The sequence below is a fragment of the Parasteatoda tepidariorum genome, chromosome 6, assembly GCF_043381705.1.
Source record: "Parasteatoda tepidariorum isolate YZ-2023 chromosome 6, CAS_Ptep_4.0, whole genome shotgun sequence".
NCBI lineage: Eukaryota > Metazoa > Arthropoda > Arachnida > Araneae > Theridiidae > Parasteatoda > Parasteatoda tepidariorum.
Genome location: NC_092209.1, coordinates 12,215,576 through 12,239,087, shown reverse-complemented (window position 1 = coordinate 12,239,087; position 23,512 = coordinate 12,215,576). Strand labels below are relative to the sequence as shown.

At 29.6% G+C, this 23,512-nt stretch overlaps 1 protein-coding gene across 2 annotated transcripts in view; it reads left to right on the top strand.

Annotated features, from left to right (window-relative positions):
- The window catches only part of LOC107450977 (T-box transcription factor TBX3), a 21,132-nt gene extending 5,730 nt beyond the window's left edge, over positions 1 to 15,402 (top strand). Inside the window, exons 2-6 of one of the 2 annotated variants that reach the window (XM_043043542.2) lie at positions 5,001 to 5,362; positions 7,769 to 8,036; positions 9,669 to 9,815; positions 11,310 to 11,386; positions 13,313 to 15,402. In XM_043043542.2, coding sequence (XP_042899476.1) covers positions 5,022 to 5,362; positions 7,769 to 8,036; positions 9,669 to 9,815; positions 11,310 to 11,386; positions 13,313 to 13,940 — 1,461 coding nt within the window. In that variant the 5' untranslated portion in view covers positions 5,001 to 5,021 and the 3' untranslated portion in view covers positions 13,941 to 15,402. Of the gene's footprint in view, positions 1 to 5,000; positions 5,363 to 5,905; positions 6,188 to 7,768; positions 8,037 to 9,668; positions 9,816 to 11,309; positions 11,387 to 13,312 lie in introns of those variants that run through there. The other variant, XM_043043543.2, reaches the window with a different exon arrangement.
- The last annotated feature ends 8,110 nt before the right edge of the window (positions 15,403 to 23,512 follow it).

The window sequence follows — 23,512 nt, the reverse complement described above, 5'->3', positions numbered from 1 at the left end:
TTAAAATTTAAAAAAAAGCAAACTAATAAATCACTATTGAGTAAGAGGGAACAGAAAGTATTAAAATTATATTATTCCAAAAAAAAAACAGATTTGAAAAGCGATTAATCAAAGTACTTCCTAATTTTATCTGACAATTGACTGCTTTAATGTTTTTCATTCTACTTTCCTTATGTTTGATTCGAAAGTTTGTGGTACTTTTTTTTACTTTGTTCTTGCTTAAATATTAGTTTCTTTGCAGACTTTTTCAAATTCATTTCTGGCGTTGCTTCTAAAAAATATATATTAAGGGATATTGTTACAATGATATAAGGGATATTGTTACAATGATTAATGGGTACATTGTTTTAAACCTTTTTTAAGGCATAGTACTTGGTTGCAAATTGACATGTTTATATTCTAGTTTTAAAACTGTGTAGTGGTCAGGAAGCTGACCTTGTGTTAGGAAGTTCATGGGTTCAAATCCTGGATTAAGCATAGATGTTCTTTCATTCTCTGAACTATCTGTCCTTACTGTAGGAGCAACGTTGGCCCACCTAATATGGTGCCCCTGAATGAGTGGCCAACAAATCTGCCCTACTAATATTCAAATGATTAGTGTCAATCGGGTGGATATAGAAAAAAAAAATTCTAGTTTTAAAAACTGCAATAAATGATTATTAACATTTGTTGTAGCTTTTTCTGATTATTGAAATTCGAGCATGATTTTTTTGTACAATAACATAACTGAAAATAAACTAAAACCGTAATTTACTTTTTTTCTTATTAATTGTTTAATTTAAATTGACTTCATTAAATTTATTACCAAACGATTCTTTAGCGTTCTATAAAGAATTTTATTTCTGTCAAGAGTTTTTAATCATATTTTTTTGTGATCAAACACATGATAGCCATCAGTAAATGTTTAAGGATTACCCTTGTAACTATTTTTGTCAACTAAATTTTTTTAAATACATTTGACTATCTTTCCTACAAATTTAAATTTTTAGGTTTTTAGGTCTTTTTCTTTTTAAATAACAACTTATGTATAAGTAAAATAATCGAAAGCTATTTATTTTGATTGATTGAATATTTTGTAGAAAATTAATGAAAAAAAAACGCTCTGAATTTTTTAACATTATATATATATATATATATCTTTGATAGTTTTAAATTTAAAAAAAAAGTATTTCATTAATCTGGTGATAGTTTTACATTTTGGGCAGCGATGGCTTAGTGGTTGAGGGAATGAGCTGTCATTGTAAAGAGATTGGGTTCGATAACAAGTGGCGGCTTGAAACCCACCCATTTTCAGATCGATGGGTATCAGCTTGTCTGTGAAGTAAAGGCGGCCTGTGTGCTGTCCTGATCACATTTCTGCAATTATGCCGTTGGTCACTAAATTGTGGAGCCTGATCATTCGTGACCCCCTGGGCCCATAATTGGCTTTTGCGGGAATGCTTTGCTTTTAGTATTACATTTTTTGTTTCAAAATTTTAACATATTTGTGAGGAAGATTTCCCTTAGTAGGTTATTTTTTAAGCACGTTAATTCAAGTAGGTTATTGTGTACATATTTTTTTAAAAGCAAAATTTTATAAATTTCATAGATTTTTAGCATTTACTGATTTTCTTATGAAATCTTATTAATGTAAATGTTTTAATTTCTTATGTAAATGTACGAATAAATGTAAAGTAAATGTACGAATTTCTTTTGTAAATGTTTTTTTTTAGAAAAACATGCTTTTTTAATAATATTAAGTTTATTGATTTCATTGAATATTGGTTGTTTTGTTTTAAATACGAAGATCATTAAGGTGAAGAAAGGAAAAAGTCTTATCATTCTTTAAAATTTTTACCCTTTAAATACAACGCAGTCTTAGATTGAAGCTCTACAGAACTTCAAACCTATATTTTGCATAAACATTTCCGTGTTTTTTACTTTATACTTTTAGAGTGATAAATTTGCTGTGTTTGCAAAACTAATCATTTTTTTGCAAAAGTGTTGAAAGCAGTTATCACTGATAATAAGGAATAATGAGTTAGAGATTGTGGATAAGACAATGATGACACATTTTCATCTGATATCGATCTAGATACTCTAATGATATCTGTATATTCTGATGATATCTATAGATAGTGTGTTGCATCGTAACGTGATTCGTGTTTGAAGTCATTTGGTTTTACAAATAAATTCATTTTCTTGCATTGAAGTGTAAGTGTTTCTTGTACACACAATAGTAAGAAAAATGTGTGAGTATAACAAAATTTTTTATTGAAGATTTGTTTATGAATTCGTCTATAATTAGTAAAGTCTTAATAAATAATTAATAGAGGATCATAAAGTGGATTTTCACCAAAGCATAATCAACTAGTTTTCAACAGTGTTCATAATCTCTAACATTTGAGGTTTTAACAAAATATTTTTTCTGGCAATATTGACTAAATTAAAAATTTCTTATTTTGAAAGCAAATTAAGTTCTTATGAAACGTGTATAAAACCAGATTTGTCAACTTGCTCCGATTTGTAAAAAGAAGAAGAAAAAAATTCCAATAAAATTTTTTCCCCCAATGGCAGAGATGCCAACTTGCTCCGGACAGCAAATATATATTTTAAAGTGGTAGTTTATCAATTCTGATTCTTGGTTTAATAAATTCAATTTAGTAGATTTTTATCCACCACTATTTCTAAATAATTCGTAGGCTTATATAATTCACCACTTCATAGAACATATGTCATGCTATACCATTTAAAAAACAAGTAAAAATTGTCAAATATTTGCAAAATTTACATTGTAGTTATTTACCAGTTTTTTAATTATTTTGGCGTGTCCGGAGTAGTTGGCATCTCTGCAATGGTAATGTTAAGGTAATTTGGTGGTAATAATGGTAATTTTCCCCCCAATGGCTAAGTTATTTTTAATTTAGCATTTTTCATTCTAAGTAATTTTTTTACCATTATGCAGAGCTGCCAACTTTCTATGCCTTTTGTAGAAGTTTATTTAAGTGGTACCTAAGTTTATGTTTTAATGTATTATTTTTTACTCGTTTAAACTTATTTTCTACGCCACTTCATATAAACGATTAAAAAGTTTATATCCAAACCTTTTTTTCTTTTGCCAGCTGATTTTTAATAAAGCTTTTTAAATTCTAGCAAAATTACCAAAAATTCTGATAGCTTTGGTTTTTGAATGTCTACCACTCTATAAAATATTTTACAAAAAACGTAGTAGTTGGCAGGCCTGCCATTATAAATCAAAAATTCAAATTATCACTTGAAATGCAATTTTATTGCATTTATCTCGTGGTGACTCCGTTAAAGAGGGGGTGTAATTACACTTATTCTACAAGTTTGCTAAATTTGAACCATGTTTTCATGTCAGTTACATATTATGTGGCTACAAAAAATACTGATTTAAGTTCTGAAAGTTAAATATGAATTTTTTTTTTAGTGTTAAATATTGGTAAAAATATTTTTTTTAAATGATAATTTCGTGATAATATATTTTTAAGAATGAAAGAAATCGTTAAACTGGTAAAATAAATATTGGTATTTTCAAATTTTACTTTTTAATCTTAAGAAGAAATGTGTGAAAAACAATAAATACTGTCAAGTACAGAAAGTAAAAATAAATATGAATTATTTTAACATCATATAGAACAATTCTTACAAAACTTCAAGAAAAATTAGAACCGTTTGGAAGCCAGACCTTGAAATTTGACTAGAGATCTCAGCCCAAATCAATTCTAAGAAATACACTGCTGCCATCTAGTGTGTTATCAAGTATTTAGCAGTTAACCTTAGCGGAGGGGGAAATATTCCTCATAATTAAAATTCCCGAACATTAATATTAATACAAACGGAACATGAAAATTATTTTAATATTTTATTCTCTTGAATTTTATATGTTATTCACTTTTTTCTTTTTTTAAGTTTCGTCGAATGTAAAAGTTTAAACATTTAGTTATAGCAATATAGAGTTCAAATACACAAATACAGCTACGGCAGCAAAACTTAAGTTATAGATAAAAATGTTAACATTCAAAGGTTGTGAAAAGTGTCTAAAATTAAAATAACCATGAATTGAAGTTTTTTCTAATAATTAAGATTCAATGCTAATGAATTACAAATAAATAATCGTTGAGAAATAAAATTAAAGGGTAAATGCGATGATAATGAAGTATTTCATTAATAGTCTAAAGATACTTTTTGCCTTAGTGAAATCTTTAGTACAGGGATGCCACAGGAGACCAGGAATGTAAAAAGTGGTAGAAACGCAACTCATTATTGTTCATTTATTATCTCTTTAAGTCTCAACTACCACTATGATTTACATTTAAAACTTTTAATTTTTAAACCAAAGACGTACTTGTCATTTACTATCTCAAAATAAATACAATAGATACGCATATAACTAAATTAAATATCAAATTCTAAGAAAAAGCCATCTCTTGCTCTGCAGCAAATTTCAATGAAATATTCCCATATGAATATTTAACTGAAGACAAGAGACCAATAGCAGCATACTATTGCAGTGATGCATCATATTCCCCACATCAGTAGCATATACATAACCTCATTTTCATCATGGCTCGAGTTATACCTCATATTTTTACATTATGCTTTTATCTGCATATAACTACATGGTCCGAACTCAATGATCTACATGAATACTCCTTTATTTCATTTGCATTCCACCACATCATCGAAAACCCACTAAGTTCAAGTTAAAGGTGAATGGGAAAAGGGCCGCAAGCTGCCTCGGTTGCCCAAATAATTTAATTCAGTTCAGTTCTTTGTTTTTACTTTTAATAACAAACTGTAAAAAAATATGCTAGAAAGAATAGTTTATTTAAATAAAATTTTTAATTTTTTTTAGACTCCAATTTCTGCATGTTTATTCTCCCGTGGTAACATTGCTAGTATAAATTCAAAATGTACGCATTCATACTAAGAAAGAAACGGTGTATATTGTTTTAGTACAATTCCAAGTACAAACTAAATTCTTATTTTTGTTCTAGGTTTAACAAGAATCGCAACTCATGACACTGGATTCACCGTTTTTACCACCCACAGGGATGGCTTTTCACCCTCATCTCTACCCCTGTGACCTACCCCCTAGTGCCTATGCCCCTCAGGCGCCAATGATGGACTACAGAACCAATTCTTTCTTGACTCCCCCTACCTCTTTGCCCTTTTTTACCCCTTTCCTTTACCCACAATGTTTGCCTAAAGAGTTCCCCATGGGAGGTTACTGCTACCCCCCTGAGCCTGAAGAAGAGGATGGAGTGAAAGATGACCCGGAAGTTACTTTGGAATCAAAAGATTTATGGACAAGATTCCATGCTTTGGGAACAGAAATGGTCATCACCAAATCTGGAAGGTAGGTGTTCGTCAAAATCTTCTGAATAATTATATACTTTCCTTTGGTTCCTAAAATAATAAAAAGTGGACAAAAAGTCAGATTTGAAGAATTTTTGACCTATACAATACACCAATTTGGCTTACAATAGACCAATTGCAGACCATGTAAGAACTATCCAACTCTTCCAAAACTTACAACGGATACATATTTTTGAGTTGTAGTCTTTTAATGTATGATTCTTGGTCTAGTAAATTCGACATTCACCATTACTTTTATATAATTCTAAGACTTATGTGATGCGCCAATTTGTTGATGTTCAGCCGTGTTGAGACTTTTAAATGTAGGCAAAATTTACCGAAAATCTACAAATTTCAGTTTGTAGTTCTTTACCGTGTTTTACTTTGTCGTAACCAGAGTAGATGGCATCTCTGCATTTAACCCTTATGGAATGGCAAATTTTGATTGAAAATTTCAGTAGGCAGCTCATTCTGAGTTAAATGACATACTTTAATAACTAGAAAGGAAAGTTTCAGGATTTAATAGAAAACTCTTCCCTNTCTACCCCTGTGACCTACCCCCTAGTGCCTATGCCCCTCAGGCGCCAATGATGGACTACAGAACCAATTCTTTCTTGACTCCCCCTACCTCTTTGCCCTTTTTTACCCCTTTCCTTTACCCACAATGTTTGCCTAAAGAGTTCCCCATGGGAGGTTACTGCTACCCCCCTGAGCCTGAAGAAGAGGATGGCGTGAAAGATGACCCGGAAGTTACTTTGGAATCAAAAGATTTATGGACAAGATTCCATGCTTTGGGAACAGAAATGGTCATCACCAAATCCGGAAGGTATGTGTATCATCAAAATCTTCTGAAAATTTATACTTTATTTTGGTTCTTAAAATAATGAAAAGTGGACAAAAAGTCAGATTTGAAGAATTTTTGACCTATACAATACACCAATTTGGCTTACAATAGACCAATTTCAGAGCATGTAAGAACTATCCAACTCTTCCAAAACTTGCAACGGACAAATATTTTTGAGTTGTAGTCTTTTAATGCATGATTCTTGGTTTAGTAAATTCGATTTATGAAATTTTTACTCACCATTACTTCCACATAATTCTAAAGCTCATGTGATACGCTAATTTGTTGCCGTTTAGACGCGTTGAGACTTTTAAAATCCAGGCAAAATTTACCGAAAGTCTTCAAATTTCAGTTTCTTGTTCTCTACCGCGTTTTAAAATATTTTGTCGAAACCGGTGTAGATGGCATCTCTGTATTTAACCCTTCCGGAAAAGCAAATTTTGATTGAAAATTTCAGTTAAACTGGGCATAAACATATGCGACCTTAGGCAGCTCATTCTAAGTTAAATGGCATAGTTTAACTCTTTGTTGTTTAAATAATTGAATTGGCTGCTAAACGTTTAAAAGTAATTAGTTTTATATTTTTAATGATTTGTAACTTTTGTTGAATTAGTATTGCCAGACTGTCTGCATAGCGCCGAAAAGGGTTAAAACTCTAATTAGCCAATTTTATTCAGTTTCTGAATTGTGAAGGGACGTAACTGTTTAGTTCTTGTATAATTTTGAGATTTTTGATTTATTTAATTTAAAAAATGAATAAAAATGAATAAAAATGATAATAAATAAGATAATAGTAAATAAAATAATAATAAATAAAATGATAGTAAATGAAACAATAATAAATAATATAATAAATAACTAGAAAGGAAAGTTTCAGGATTTTATGGAGAACACTCTTCCTTTCTCGTTTTGATACAAATGTAATTATAGGTTTAAAAAATCATTACTGATTAAAGAAACTTAAACTCTCGAAGACAACACTTTGTGACTCTTCTGCAGAAACCTTTTGGGAACCTCTGCACTAAAAGACTATATTCTTTTTAAAAATTACGTGCTGCATTCTTTGCAATGTATTAAGATTCAAGAGCATAGTTGATTAAGATTTATATTTTTAAAAAAAGAAGTCTCTGAAATTTTTATACGCGTATGCAACTTTAGCTACAAAAATGTCTTAATAAGATAAAATAGTTAGGTTGCTTTCGCATGTTACCACAACGCTTTGAGTTTCAATTTTATCCGTAAAGTTATACTGAAGGAACAAATATTATTTTATCGCTTAATAGCATCTAAATGGAATTAAATAGTTATTGCGAGTTACTTAATAATTATCATGAGTTGCTTTATGTTTTTAAGTGATTTGCGCAACATATCTTAGCAGTCTTTTATTATTATTATAATTATTTCAAACGTTACTGCATGTCCAAATTGTTCAGATACTTCTTTCACAGTTTATATTTAACATTAAATCGCTTTTAACGTCGTCAATTATCTATAATGTATTTTTTTTTTTATTTTAAACTATATAATTATTAAAAAGAATTAACATAAACTTCTTTTCCATAGGCGGATGTTCCCCGCTTTTAAAGTCCGAGTGAGCGGCCTAGACAAGAAAGCTAAATACATTCTATTGATGGACATTGTAGCAGCAGACGATTGCCGATATAAATTCCATAATAGCCGGTGGGTAGTGGCAGGGAAGGCCGACCCCGAGATGCCCAAGAGGATGTATATCCATCCTGATTCACCATCCACTGGTGAACAATGGATGCAGAAAATTGTTTCATTCCACAAACTGAAAATCACAAACAACATATCAAACAAGCACAGCCATGTAAGTTCTTTTTTTTTTTCATTCATTAAAAATATCTGCATTTAAATAAATACCGTGGTATTTATAATCAATAGTTGAAGACAGAGGTTTTAAAAAAAAGTTTGTAAAAGCCTAATTTCTTGTCGCTGAAAAGAATTTAATTGTTCCGAATGGAGTTCTATCATATTTGATTGAATAATCGTTGAAGATTCGTCCAGCAAGTTTAATTCTCGGCAAATATATAATTTGTTTCACATTTTTTCATTGCTAATGTTAAATGCACTATACTTATTTAGCATTATTATACATTTAGCACCAGAATTATTTAGCAAACTTAATAGCACTATATTGATTTAGCATTATACCTTACTTATTAAATGCACCATACTTATATAGCATTTTTTCGCAATGTGCATTAGATTCCACAAACAGTTATTTTGACTACAATAAAAGCAATTTTAAAAATATATAGGATAGTTTTTTGAACAATTCAAACGTAAAGTTATTAAAACATTGCAGGAATTATGGATTATTCATATTAAATATAATTTTTATTTAGACCTTTTAATTAGAAAACTGTTTTCTAACATAATTTGAAATTCTGAAATTGGATGGATTTATTACTAAAGTGTTTAAAGTGCTAGAAAGGTTAAACCGGAAAACACATTGCTATATAACAGCATCCCCACCAATTGTGTATTTAAATGTACGCTATTATTTATTTGTAGTGATGGTCAAAATCATTTTAAAGACGGCGACTAAAAAAGTAAAAAGTGGCGACTAATAAATAGCAAAAATCTATTGAAGATACTAAAATTTGAAACTCTTGTGTGTGTATACTCGTATATCAAAATGAATAATTTGCTATGTATGTTAAGAGTTATGATAGAACAATTAAATAGATAAGAATAAATGTTGCACCGTTTTATTTTATTTTTTATAACCGTCGTTGAACAGCCGACTACCAATGTTCAACCCCGTAGCTTTGTAATTTCGAACCTAATCCAGAAAACAAGAGAACTCCTGGATCAGTACCCCCAAAGGTATTGATTTGTTTTAGGAACTTGGAGAACTTTGTGATCCCGACAGATTTAAAGTGTACCAGGCACTATTTAATACGCAGGGATTCTTCGGCCGACAAGATTCGAACTCCTATTCTCAGGAACTCAAGTCCAACGTCCTAGCAAACAAGCTATCCCGGCCCTTACTACGGCTTTATTATAGAAATTAAATCTTGAACAAAATCAGTAGTAGACTTCCTTGTATGTCCGCGGAATCACACAGAAATTTAAAGAAAAAAAAATATTATACAGTACTTTTTTTTAGAAAATTTGTGGGAATCTGAGATTCTTTAAACTTTTCTAGTACAGTAGTTCAGCTTCTTTTTAAGTTACGTAGACTTCGTTACCAAGAAGAAGCTGTACCGGTACTAGAAAAGATTGTGGAATTCTCATTTCCTAGAGGTTTTCTTGGAAGTACTGCAATTTATTTAATTACATTGTATTTGCTAGAAAAGTTTATGAAATCTCAGTTTCCTAAAGATTTCCTAGCAAATACTGCAGATTTTTTGTTCTTTTTTTTAAGTAATGAAACTTTTTTTTTGCAATTTAAAAAATACGTATTGTTTTTGTTAATAATTTTCCTCTTTTACAGACTATATTGAATTCGATGCACAAATATCAGCCAAGGTTTCACGTTGTCAGAGCTGACGATATTTCTAGGCTACCTTTCAAGAAATTCCGTACTTTCACTTTCGAAGAAACAGACTTCATAGCTGTCACTGCTTACCAAAACCAAAAGGTATGTTCCATTTCGGCAAAGATCGATTGTACCGTCTGATTATAACTGAACTCTGTATTTGATTTAAGGCCATAAATGTCTTACTTTATTTGCTAATTTCTAATGATTTTTTATCCTGAAGCATATACGCTTATTTATATATTTTTACAAGCCATATTTAGTTTGATCACAAAAGTCCCTCAGTGATCAAACTAAATATGGCTAATCGTAAGGACACTCGGTTTCCAGTAGAACACCGAAGTCAAGCATCACAAGCTGCGGTCAGTAAGCAGCGGGTGACCGATTTGATCAGCCTGCGTAGGAACCGAGGCTGAGAGGTATCAGTCCCTTTTTGGTAGCCCTACAACCTGGACAAGAAATCTAACACTTTACGGTAAAACAGTTTAATAAGGATCAATACCGCACACCTCGCTCCCTTCGCAGACTGATCAAAGTGGTCCCTGCCAGAGATGCTCGACTTCGATGATATACCGAGTAGAAGTTTTAAAATTGATATTGTTAATGTCCGTAAATTTCCAAAAAGGTAAGTTAAATAAAAAAAGTAATACTAATAAAGCATTTCACAAATAATTATTGAACAACATTTTTTAATTTATAGTTGTTGTACAGAGTGCAAAGTACAAATGGAAATCCTTTGTAACTTTTGATATATTGATTGTATATTTTAATAACGAAGATGCAATCCTAATGATCAGAGGACCAAAGATTTTAAATGACCGATTTCGATCAAATTTTGTCAATGGGGTATAATATAGCCTACGTCACAGGTTGTGTTGTTCCTACTAAATTTAACCCATGAACGGCATTTTCTGCGAGCCTAACTTCAAGCCACAAATATTTTTTCATATTATACCCAATTAACTGTATAATATTTAAAGCTTTGCAAAATCTAATAATCTTTTACTTAAGGCAGTGTTTCCCAAACTTATGACTTTTGTGTACCCTTTCTAAATTTTTCGTAACGCTGAGTACCACTAATAAAAAAATGAATGTATATTTTTGAAAATATGTTTTTATCAACATATTTATTAATAAAAATATATATTTTAAAAATATGTTTTTATTAACATTTTTATTAATATATTTTAGTTATTGACTGTTAACTCTGCAAAAAATAGCCAATAGAAAAAAACGTGATCGTAAATTTTCATGGTTAGCTTTGTTTTTAAATAAATTTTTGCTGCAATTTTCGTTTGTTGCAAGATATTTCGCATGCGAACGCGTACCCCCGCTTAACTGATCCCGTACCCCAGGGGGTACGCGTACCACACTTTGGGAAACAGTGATTTAAAGGCTTAATGCGATTTAGTTGGAAAAAGTAATGTTCTGTAAAGTTGAAACACGTGTATTAGTTAGTGTTGCATAGTAACGTGTAAATTAACACGTATATACTTATTATTCTGTCCATTCCATGCCTTTTATTATCATAAATTCATTTTTTTTTTGGCAAAGCAATGTTAAAATTTAATTAATGTATGCAATTTTCTTTTACAGATTACCAAACTGAAGATAGACAATAATCCCTTTGCTAAAGGATTTAGAGAATCAGGCGGCTCGAAGCGTTTAAAAAGGTGAGTGGAGCATTTTTTGATAAACGAATTGCACACTTTTTATAAAAGCACCTGATAAATTTAAATATCATGAAGCAATCATCTATTTTAAGAACTGTATAAACTGTACACTTCAAAAGAAGTAGAAAAACTAGAAATCTATTTATGTGCAAGAGTCAATTACTGTTATGATGTGAGCACTTTTGTTTAAAAGAATTAAAAATACATTATATTCAATAAAAGTTTTCCAATTACTTTTTTAACAATCGCTGTAAAACATTTTATAGCAATATTTCCTTTTTTCTTCAGCTGATTTAACAGAGGAAATTAAAATGTTTAGTCATTCTCGCTGATGATTCCGCGTTTTCGCCAATTCTATTTGAAGGAAAGTTCAAACATAATTGCAGGCAAAAAATCAAAGGCCAATTTTCTATAAAACCATGCTAGTTTCAACATTTGTTGGGATTTGGGGCAATGTTAAACCACAGACATTTTCTAGCGGTAAATGGATTAACCACATTTGTCTAGTGTTTCTATTTATAGAAATCTCAATGTTTTAATCGTTTTACGAAGATGGCACACCGGTGTCCCTTTTATTAGATAAAAATTTAATAAGTTTACTTATATGAGAATCATTAAAATTGGTGATTATTTTCTTCTTTTTGCTTCCCCCCACTTCACACAATGCAGTGTTGGCGTGCCAATATTTTCAAATATTAAAAAACTGCCAAGAGGGTACAGACTATAAATAAACAAAACTTCACCGTTTAAGCGCCAAAGTTTCATTTTTGGAACATGTCTAGGATTTACACCAGCAGTGGAAATTTAGTGATCCAATAGGATAGCCTAGGTATTCATTTAGTGGTTCAAAAAAATTAATATGGTAGACAAACTTGAGAAAAAAAATTATTGAGCTTTACAATTGCAATATTCATGCTATGGTACACATTAAAAGTTATTAATTACCATCTATAAAACCCTGAAACTAATTAGGTTCATTACCCCATAATGATTAAAATTTATTAAAAATTAAGTGAATAAAAAGTTTAAATAATATTAGTAAATAGTTTTAACATACAAATTAAGATGCTGAGACCAAATAAATAGATGAGGAAAACGGAGAAAGTAAAAACTAACAAAATATTATATTAAAAATTATCTAAAAATTCTAAATTAAGTAAATTCTAAAAGATAAAAAAAAAAAATTATGTTTTATTGGTGAACAATTACACTGTCAGTACATGAATGCTAAGCACAGTACTGCATGCAAATTTTAAAATTTCAACATTTCAATTTTTTTGAACCAGTCACTTTGTCATTCCATTTGAAAAATCTTAAAACTGAAACCTAACCTACGCAGGTTTCAGTTTAATAAAATTATTAGAATAAAATTAGTACAACATTATTCTTTTTTAATCTATGAATATTAAAGATTGATAGCTGGAATCTTTCATTCTGAGTACTTACAACTGGAGAAGCTGAATATTCCGATTAACCAGAATAATATAAAATTATATATATTGTGATATATATTTCTTCTAAAATCAAGCAATTGCTATGTTTTTTAAACCAAATTGGTTGTTAATTGAATAAAATATCCATACAATTTATTTGCAAACCTTCTATCATGTTTTTCATAAAGGCATTTTTTCCCATTACTGCAAAATAAGTCTACCGGGTAAACGGTATACAATCAGGAATAACTGTAACAATCGGAATCTCTAAAAAATAGCGAGATATAATTTAATATTTGATTTACTGGCTTTATCTTTTCGATGGAAACAAAACTTAAAATATAACTAGCAATAATAAAAACCTATTTTTATTTTATTTTTAAATTTTCTCTCAAGTGTACCTTGGTCTTTCTATCTCCCAACTGTTTTACTAATTTTTTTAGCTACAATATTAATATTGTATATTAATTTGGCACATTATCTTATGTTTTAGGAAAGCATCTGATGATTTCTTCTTCGAGAAAGAACCGGACGACAACGCTGACGAAAGCAAATGGACAACCTCAGAGTCCGATTCATCGCCAAGCAAAAACCTCGCAGACAAAGAAGAAAAAGCTAATACATCAACACGTGACCAAGATTCATCCAAACCGGATGTGGTTAAGCAGAATGATGCTGTTAAACTACCCGCAGCAGCAGAAATAGACAGACTGGCATCTTTAAAATGCAATAACTATTTGGAACAATGCTTGGCAGAACGATCTCTACAGAGCCAAGAGATCAGTCAGACATTGCAGCAACCTTTTAATGTCCCTACAATGCCTTACATTCGAACATCGGGTGGTTATAGAACACCCGAAACATTAAGGACTTCTCCAGATATACCATTTTCTGTTGCTTCGATTCTGGGTACAGCAGATCACCTACATTCGAATACAATCTTGAATCATGAATCCAGGTTACCAATTAAGCCTAGTCCTGTTGTGGGCTTGCCACCCACAAGTTACCCTATTATGAATACAGGCCCTGATGCATATTCAATCTACCAGACAGACGAATATAGACGGGCATTTTTGTCTTCGTTATTAGCACAGCATAGATACTTTCCTTACATGTGTTAGCGAAATATAGATTGCCTCTGCCATCACCTCCAACACCAGAAGGCCTTTACACGGCTTTTTTAATGGAAGTCTGCGCAGACTATTTAAAAAGTAAACCAGTTTTGCGCATGAGCCAAACATCTATTACAAAAACACTTGAAGAAATGTTCTTTTAATATTCATACATTTGATGAATTATTATGTTTTAGTTAACAAAGAAGTAAAACCAATCCTATCCATTCATTAAACGTATTTTAATACAAATATTTGCAACCATCTTTTTGGTTTCAACGTAGGCTTTAATAAATGGCTAGTGTATAAACTGGTTTACTTGCATAGTGGTCTGAACCATCACCTCCTACATCAGAAAGCCTCCTCACTGTTTCTTATAAGTAGTCTGCGCAGATTATTTAAAAAGCGAACCACTTGTGCGCATGAACCCAAGTTCTATTTTAAAAGTACTTGAGAGAAATTTATCATATACGTATATTTGAGAATTGAATCTGTAGTGGCGGACAAGTAAATAAAACAAACCAATTATATTCATAAATTTAAAAAATTTTAAAATATATATTTTCTACCGCTTTCTAATTTTTAATAGATTTCATATTAAATGGTTCTTTCACTAAATGGTTTACCTTCATAGTGGTCTGATCGGACTACCTACAAAAAACCGTGTGGAGGCTTTCAGTTATAGGAGGCGTTGTCTGAACGGACTATCTTCAAGAAACCGTGAGGAGGGTTTCATTTATAGGAGGCAATGAATCTGCAGGGCTGCCAACTTTCTACGCATTTTGTAAAAATTTATTCTAGTGGTGGCTAAGTTAATGTATTATTTTTTATTCATTTAAACTCATTTTCCAAACTACAACATATAAATGATTTAAAAGCTCATACGCAACGCCACTTTGTTCCATCTCTTTCGAGGTGGAATGTTATCAAAAATTACCGAAAATTTTGAAAGTTTTCGTTTCTAAATGTCTACCACTCTGAAAAATATTTTACAAAAAGCGTAGTAGTTGGCAGGCCTGCCTCTGCACTGTCTGAGTGTGCAACAGCCTTAAAGAAGTAAAAAGTGATGGAAATTATTTCTGCCACATTAGATCAGACTTTTTATTTCAGAATGGAGATAATTTATGTTTGATATCTATGTGGTCTATTGCTACCGATACGTCACAGCACTGCATTTTATTCAAAATCATATCTATAAAAAAATAACTTTTCCACCGCTTTTTACTCTTTTGAAAGATTATTCTAGTACAAATATTTTTTGTCGTCCTTAAATTGATTGGTGAATCTGTATATAGTCTTTTTAAAGCATCTGCAATACCGAATTTTAAAAGAGAAATGTCTAAACAACTTTGTACATAGTGCTTGTAAAAATTGTATAATCAAAGATATTTATATGTTGTGCTTATGTTGATGTCGAACGTCAAGTAAGGCAATTGATATTGAAAGAGAGAAATAAAAATTCTTTATAGAAGTTACTTTTTTCCTTGTTGTTTTACAAAAATTGCTTTACATTATTTTGCAGTTAAGCAAGATTAGCTTAATTGTTGGCTATATGTGCAAGGGTTTTGATTGACACGAGTTTAAACAATAATAAGACACAAATGTATAAATGATTTTGGGATGCAACTCGAATTATCTACTGAAAATTTACAATTATAATAATATAGGATAGTATAAAATATTGCTTTTTTTTCCTTTCTTTATCTGTATATTACAAGAAGAGTTGGAAAAAAACAGACATTGTGTACAATGCCAAAAATCGATGAAGCCTGAAGTGATACAATTCGTACATTGCCTAGGCATGGGGTCAGTGTGTGCGAAAAAAGAAAAAAATGGGGGGGGGAATAAAACCTTGAATTACTTTTGATCAAATGATCGGATTTTCACGTACTAGGACTCAGTCGTAATATATTTAAGGGGTGACCTAAAATACGCTTATTAGTTAACACAGGCGATATTTTAAATTATGGAATCAGACACAAAAACGTATCTTTCTCTGAATCAATATAACTTTTTTTTCTTCAACGTATTATGATTTCTAAAACGCAAAAAATAGGGGATAGCAGCAAACTGGGAAGTATGGTCTCAATAGTTTGGACAAAAGAGCAGAAAAAGTTTGGCTCCTTTAATGTTAATTTTACTTTTTGCTTATTTCACCATATCTCGAAAACTTTGTAAGCGAATTAAGACATTTTTGCACACAATCATAAAATTCGCTTATCCAAAGATAATTTCATCAAAAAATAATTTTAAATAAACATTTGTTAACTTTTACTACTTTATTTCATAACAGTTCAAACATTTTTGAAACGTGAGGTGCACAAATTTTCACATCATTTAAAAGAATGTAATTTTATATAGCAAAATACAAAACTTGAATGAAATCTATCCAATAGTTCCTAAGAAATAAAATTTTAAATACCTGATTTTTTAAAAAAAAATTTTTGATGCAAATTTCTTCAATTATGAACGGAATTTTATGAGTAAGTCGAGTCCTTAAAAATGTTTTTAGGGCTAACAGTCAAAACAGTTGCACTGCATTGATTTTTAGAAAGTTGTGACTGATTGTTATCATTTTATCAGTCTAAGAGCCTTTGCCCTAACCATATGTTAAACTCATTTTAATTACACATAAAGCACTTCAATTTATTATATTGTGTAACATTTGGGTCTCAATTATTATCTTGATCAGAATCTTTTGCATATCCTACATCATTCTGCCAAAATATCAGTCAAATACCATTATATCAGCCAAAATATCATTTAACATGTTCTACCACCAACTCTTAAATTATTTTAAAAACTAATAATTATTTCCTCCAAAAAAAGTTTTTTTATTTTCTTAATTTGAAACTCAAGCAATAAAAATGCTTATTACAAATTCAATAACTAAACGCATTTACTTAAGTAAAAAAAAAAGTTAAATATTGAGCGTTCATGGTCAAGCTTTAACATCAAAATTTTATTATGTAATTTCAACTTAAATTTTAGCTAAAATTATTTTTGATTGAAAAAATAAACAAATCGACAAAAACTAATACATATCTGAAATAAAAAATAAAACAAAATACTTCCTACAAGAGGAATTAATTTTCTCCCATTCAAATAATGAAACAAAGAAACTATAAGTTGTTCTTTTTAGCACACATTGCCCACTAGAATAAAACTAAATTTCAAGCAAATTATAAATGTATACTAAAGAAATGATGAGAATGATTAACAAGGTAGACATTTACAGATGCTTTTAATAATTCAGAGATCATACTTTGAAATAGCTTTTTATAAAAAGAGAAAAAAACAACTAACTTTCATACAAAATAAATCAACTATACAAATTTACATTATTTTTTTTGTTTTTTTTGTTAGGCATAAATAATAAAATATCATGATCACATACATATGAAGCAATGATAGCAATACAGATCAACATAGGATATAAAAAGAAGCTTCCACAGGTGACAATCACATAATCACTTTGGTAAATGGCCGAAATATATACTTGGTCTAGTTAAGTGCCACTGTCTGGTATACATCTGCCCGCTATACCATCAATGTTTTTTTAAGGGCAAGTGCCATTGCTTAGAATGCATTTAACCAGAACTCTGAATGCTGATTTTTCTCCAAATCTTTCCTCAGCAGATATTAACATATCGAGTAAATATATGAACGAATAAACTAATATCAAATTTGATATAACAAATATTTCAGACATTCACCAAAGCGACTATGCGATTGTTGACATTCACCGAAGTACATTATCTTTATTTCGGTCATTCGCAGTAATATATGTATAGATATTGAACCTTAGATAACTAAACACTTGTCAAAGAAGTTGCCAATTCGGACCAGTTTTCAGAAGTCATCATACCATGTTAAATTCTTTAAAAATTGCCAACATTGAAAATGTCATCACTTATCAATTCTTTAATGAAAATATTAGAGTGTTACTCTTAAACTAAGCTTTTTTGCCTGACATGCATAGGTAAAAAATTAAAATAATCAAATTTTTAATTTTCATTCTACGAGTTGAGTTTTCAGTAACAGAGTAGCACTGATTTAAGTTCAGTTATCTAGAGTTGAAAACATATTGACATAAATGAAATTCTCACAAACACATGCAACTTAGGTTATTTGTCACAAAAAAAAACAACTCGAACTATAACAGAGTAGAATGTTGATAAATTTAAAAATTACTTTAAATCATAAAAAACATGACAATTCTAGATAAATTTACTAGTTATCAAATAGAAATTTTAATATCAGTTCAACTGATTAAAAATATTGATCCAATTTCAGGAGGATCTGAAAGTAGCATTTCCATATGCCTTCTTCTTAAGAAATGGGGGAGACAGGGAAGTAGTATTTTGAGGAGAAACATTCTCCCAATTTTTCTCCATTAGAGGGAGAAACAATGGATTAGTTGGGAAACATTCTCCTAATTATTCTCCATTAGGGAGGGAAACAATGAATTAGTTGGGAAACATTCTCCCAATTATTCTCCATTAGAGAGGGAAACAATGGATTAGTTGGGAAACATTCTTCCAATTATTCTCCATTAGAGAGGGAAACGAATGATTAGGGAGAATATTCTGCAAAATTTTTTAAAAAGAATAAGGGTAAATTTAAAATCTTCTATTATTCCGCTTTAATTTTTATAATAAAAAATTAGTAGTCTTTATATACCGAATGCCCACTAAAATAGTCATAAAAGTGGAAAAGTAGATAAATTTTAAGCTTATTAATTATTTATTTATCATTCACATTTGTTATCATAATTTAATAGAAGCAGAAGCTATTCTGACCAGCAGAAGCCATTATGAAATCAAATATTAGAGTTAAAAAAGTTATAAGTGCATAAATATTATGCTTATCACTTATTTTTTTCAACTATATTGCTTAGTTACACTTAGGCGATTTTTCAAAGCAAGAGAAAATTTGAATTTTTATAATTGTTTTAGTCAAGCAATTCAATACTATCAAAATTATATAAAGAAATGCAAGACAAATATAAGTAAAAGAAAACAAATTTAAGCAATTCAGATATTAGTTTCCTTTGCTTTTTGGCGGAATTACGTTTTCTTTCCCATTAAATAAGAATTCAACATTTTTAAAGAAAATTCCTCTTTTTCAAACTATTGAGAAAAAAAATTTATGATTTTTCCCATCTTTGTAAATGTGATTCACGATTTGTAATCCCAAAATTTAAAATTACACATTGATTGAATTTACGTGACTTCAAAATCTCACATCATGATTTTTATTCACGCGATTCAAAATCACACATAGAGATTCTTATCCATGCTATTTAAAATTACTCATTGTGATCTGTATTCACGCGATTTACAATAAAAAATCGCAGTTCATAAGTTTAAAAATCTCACATAGGGATTTAAATTCACCAGAGTTAAAACTAACTCATAGAGTAATTTTTTTCTTTAAACATTCCATGGGTATATACTTCATTCATATATATTTTTTCTTCCTCTAACTTCAGGTTTTTTCAATTATTTAAAATATGTTTTGCACATAAAATGTTTGATTTCTGCTTTTTTTTTTTTTTTTAAAAAAAAACCTAACTCCTCATAATTAATCATAATTTCTTATTTAACATGAGAAATCAAACTCCCTAAATCCACTTTGAGTAAAAAATTTTGCAAGTAGAAATAATATACAATCAACTTTACAAAATTTAAAATTTTACATTCAAAAAAAATTTTTAGTGTTTGAAATTCAAATACATATGTGTTTTATGTACAATACAAAGCTAGTATTTACAGATGAGTAGTTTATTAAAATTGTTAAAAAGCATAAGAAAGATCTATAAAAGTGAATGTTCCACGCTTTGGAATTACTTAGATGTTCATTTTATGAACTTATTCAAGCAAAGTATCTACCGGAAGCCTTGCATTTAAGATTGTTGATGCAAACGCTCATCAATTAGAAGACTATTTAAGGGATTTACGTGACTTTCCAGATATCTAAGAAAAACATTATTGTAAAAACACATCAAGGCAAGTAGGAATTTTCTTTTTTGGGATACCACTTAAATGTTTAGGGAACTGGTACCAAAGAGTTCTCTCTATATATACACACAAGAAACTGGTAGCAGAAAACCTCCAGCACCGTAACTGGCACTAATAATTATCACAGCATCTGTAACTAATTTTCCATCACAGATTTGTTATTTAAAAAAGTAAAAAATTAAGGACGAAACAAAAATGAAGAAGTCTTCGTTTATGAAAAATAAGGTACAGTTTTTCTCTCTTTTTTTAAAAAAATTTGTCTGCAAAGTACCTGCGATGATATGGAAATGAATTTTATTTCAGGAAACTTTAAAAAGCCACAAATTGGAGCACCGTAAATTACAATTCAGTTAATTTCACCCTTTAAAATGGAATGATTTTATATTAATGCTATCATCCTGCAGGTTCATTCTGAATTCGTTATTGGGTTTAGTTTAAACATGGTCCTTTTCTCCTTTTGGGTAAAGCTGAAATACGATTGGAAAAAATGCAATAAAAAGGTTTTGTTAATAGCATAATTATATTTGACACTTGAAAATTGTTCTAAATATATGTTAGATATGCTGTGCGTCTCACTCTGTTGAAGTCCAAGACAAAGTTGAATTTTTGAAGATAGTGCCACAGATTGAGACTGTAAATTCTGCTACCGAGTATGCATATATACGCAATACATTTATGACCACCACTATGTTATTTAGTGCGTGTGCATGTATATATACACGCATACACATAGTAGTCACAAATATATTAAGTGAGTAAGGTTTGTCTCCCCTTCTAGACAGCAATTACATTTTTTCTGAGACATAAGAACCCTGTTGGTGAATTTCAATGCATCAACTGTAGTCTCAAATGTAATTTCAAAATGAAAATGTCTTATAAAATAATAGAAATAAAATTTGTGCTACATATTTTGCATATACAGTAAATTCTAGATATCTTGAAAACCTTGCTATAACGAATTTTTTTTTTCCGAAAAATCACAATGTAAGCAAGCACATTGTAAACCAATTATTTTCGATTTATTGCATAATTGTTCTTGTCTTACTTTTAAAAATAAAATTATCAATTGTTGTATTTAGACTTATAGTCAACTTATTGTTTACATATTTCATAATAACTATTCTCATGTTTTATGACTCTACTTTTTAGAGTAATATTTCAGAATATATTTTCTTAATTTTTAGAACATATTTAGTTCTTAACTGGTTATCTCGAAAACTTGCTTTGTCTAAATTTTTTTAGTGTCCCTTCAACCTTGAGATATCGAGAGTATACTGTATAGATATAATTAAAATGTTTATTGGTTAAAATAAATGATGGATCTTTTTTTTGTAGAAAAAAGAAGAAAAAACTAAATTAATAACAAAATTTATGAAGAAAAAAAAAGAATTTAAGTTTAAAATACTTCATCTATTTCATAAAAGAAGAAAACACTACCAGCGCAATTAGCATAGAACTATACAATGCGTCTATCACAGATAACTTTTAACATAACAAAGCAATTAATTGAAAAATAAAACACGCCACTTTGAAAATATGTTTGTGTCAAAAATTCTATATTTATTTTTTAAAAAATTTTTTGACATAGAATCTAAAAATGACGTTCTATTTACTTAAAATTGTAGCCAACTATTATGATGTTTCTCCATAAAATTTAACTTCTAAGCATGGATGCAAAACATATTTACCACAAAATGTGTTTGATAAATAGAATGCAAGAATATAAATGATTACAATGCAGTCACAATGATAAATTTTTGCTCTAGAAGTGAATAATGATTTTTCAAAACTTAATAAATTTTAAGCAAGAAATTCTGCAGTTTCGCCAATATTGTTAAAGCTTATAGCTATTTTAATTAATATATTAGCAAGGAAAAAAATGACATAAACTAAAAAATAGTTTTAGGCTAAAGGAATAAAACATAAAACCACCAGTTATTACACTTAAACCTGAAAACAAAACATCATAAAGACATTATTAAGTATTACAAAACTAATTTAACTCTGATTAAATAGTTAAAACAATTTGAAATTAAGCATAAAAAAAGATATCAATGCATAAAAAGACATCAAAAACTCGCAATAATTTGCTAAACACCAAAATGTAGTAAAATATGGATACCACACACTATTTTCAAAATATGTAAATAGCACATAAAAATCAATTGAACAAATAATTGGAAAATAAATGATACTCCTTAAGAGGTCTCTTTCTTATGAACTGAACTCAATTGTCGAAGGAGTGGAGACGGGGAGAGGAATTTCTAAGTATGTTACGATTACTTATTATTTAATTTCACAAATAAAATGTCGGTAGGTATTTCCACTATTCGGCAGTATCTTTTAAAACATGTAAAATACAAAGTCATTAACCAATTAAAATTTGAGATAAAAAGTGTGCGATATTTCAGATTATTTATTCATTTTTTTCTTCGGATAAAATTCAATTCTGAAATAATCATTTTTCAAAAGGTAGCTTAGTATTATACGTTTGACAGTATTTACTAAATTTTAAAATAGCTAAATTGTAGCTTTAAATAACTTACTCAAAAACATAAATTGCATAATTTTATTGCACGACATGTTCGAGAAAAATTTATAAAATTTCCAAAAATTGTCAAGCAGAAAATTTAAATCCGAATGGCAAAAGGGAGCGTATTATTAAAAATTTTCAATGTAAAAGTTATTGCTTTCACTCTTCCTTTAAATTTAAAATTATATCGGCTTTTGCCAAAAGAATCGAATTTAAAATAGTTGTCCAGACAACTTAACACAATACAAATTAAAAATTAATAAATAATCATAAAAATAAGTAAATACCATTTGCACTATAAATTTAAAAATAATGCTAAAAACTTGCTACTTTGAATTAAGAAATTAAAAAGTAGAAATTAGTAATGAAAGGAAGATCACTTTGGCAACAGATTAATTTTTACACCTTTCTTTTTGGCCTCCAATACTCAAATCCTTTAATACTGAAATATTCTTTTGAAATTAAAATACACTCAAAACAATTTTTTTTTTTCAAATATTCTATTTCATTATTTACACTTTACTAACAAAGAGAATTATATTTATAATATTTAAAAAATTTGTCCTTCAAAGAAAAAAAATATGCAAATTTCATCCTTAAGACTCATCACACACTATAGTCTGTTCAACAAGAACTGATAGCGAAAGTAAACAAAGCGGCGTNGTATTTTCATGAAAATATTTTAATTTTGCACTTTCTTATCTAATTTTAAGGTATCAAAAACCAAACATCGTTTTCGTTTTTCTATAAAAGCAAAAGCTCTGTCGATTCAAATGAAATCGCCCATTCAGCGAAGAAACCGTTAAAGTGGCAAACGTTGTGTGCAATCAAACAGCAACCATTTTGTTTACTTCCACTCTCAGTTCTCGTTGAACGGACTATAGTATTCTACCATGCAATTAAAAAATAACACAAGTGATTTGATACGAACTTCGTGAAAAGAGGCTTAACCCTCCGCGTTCAGCTCAGTTTTTATACTTTCCGGTCCTGAAATACGGGGCAATTTTTAAGTTACTTTTATTCAG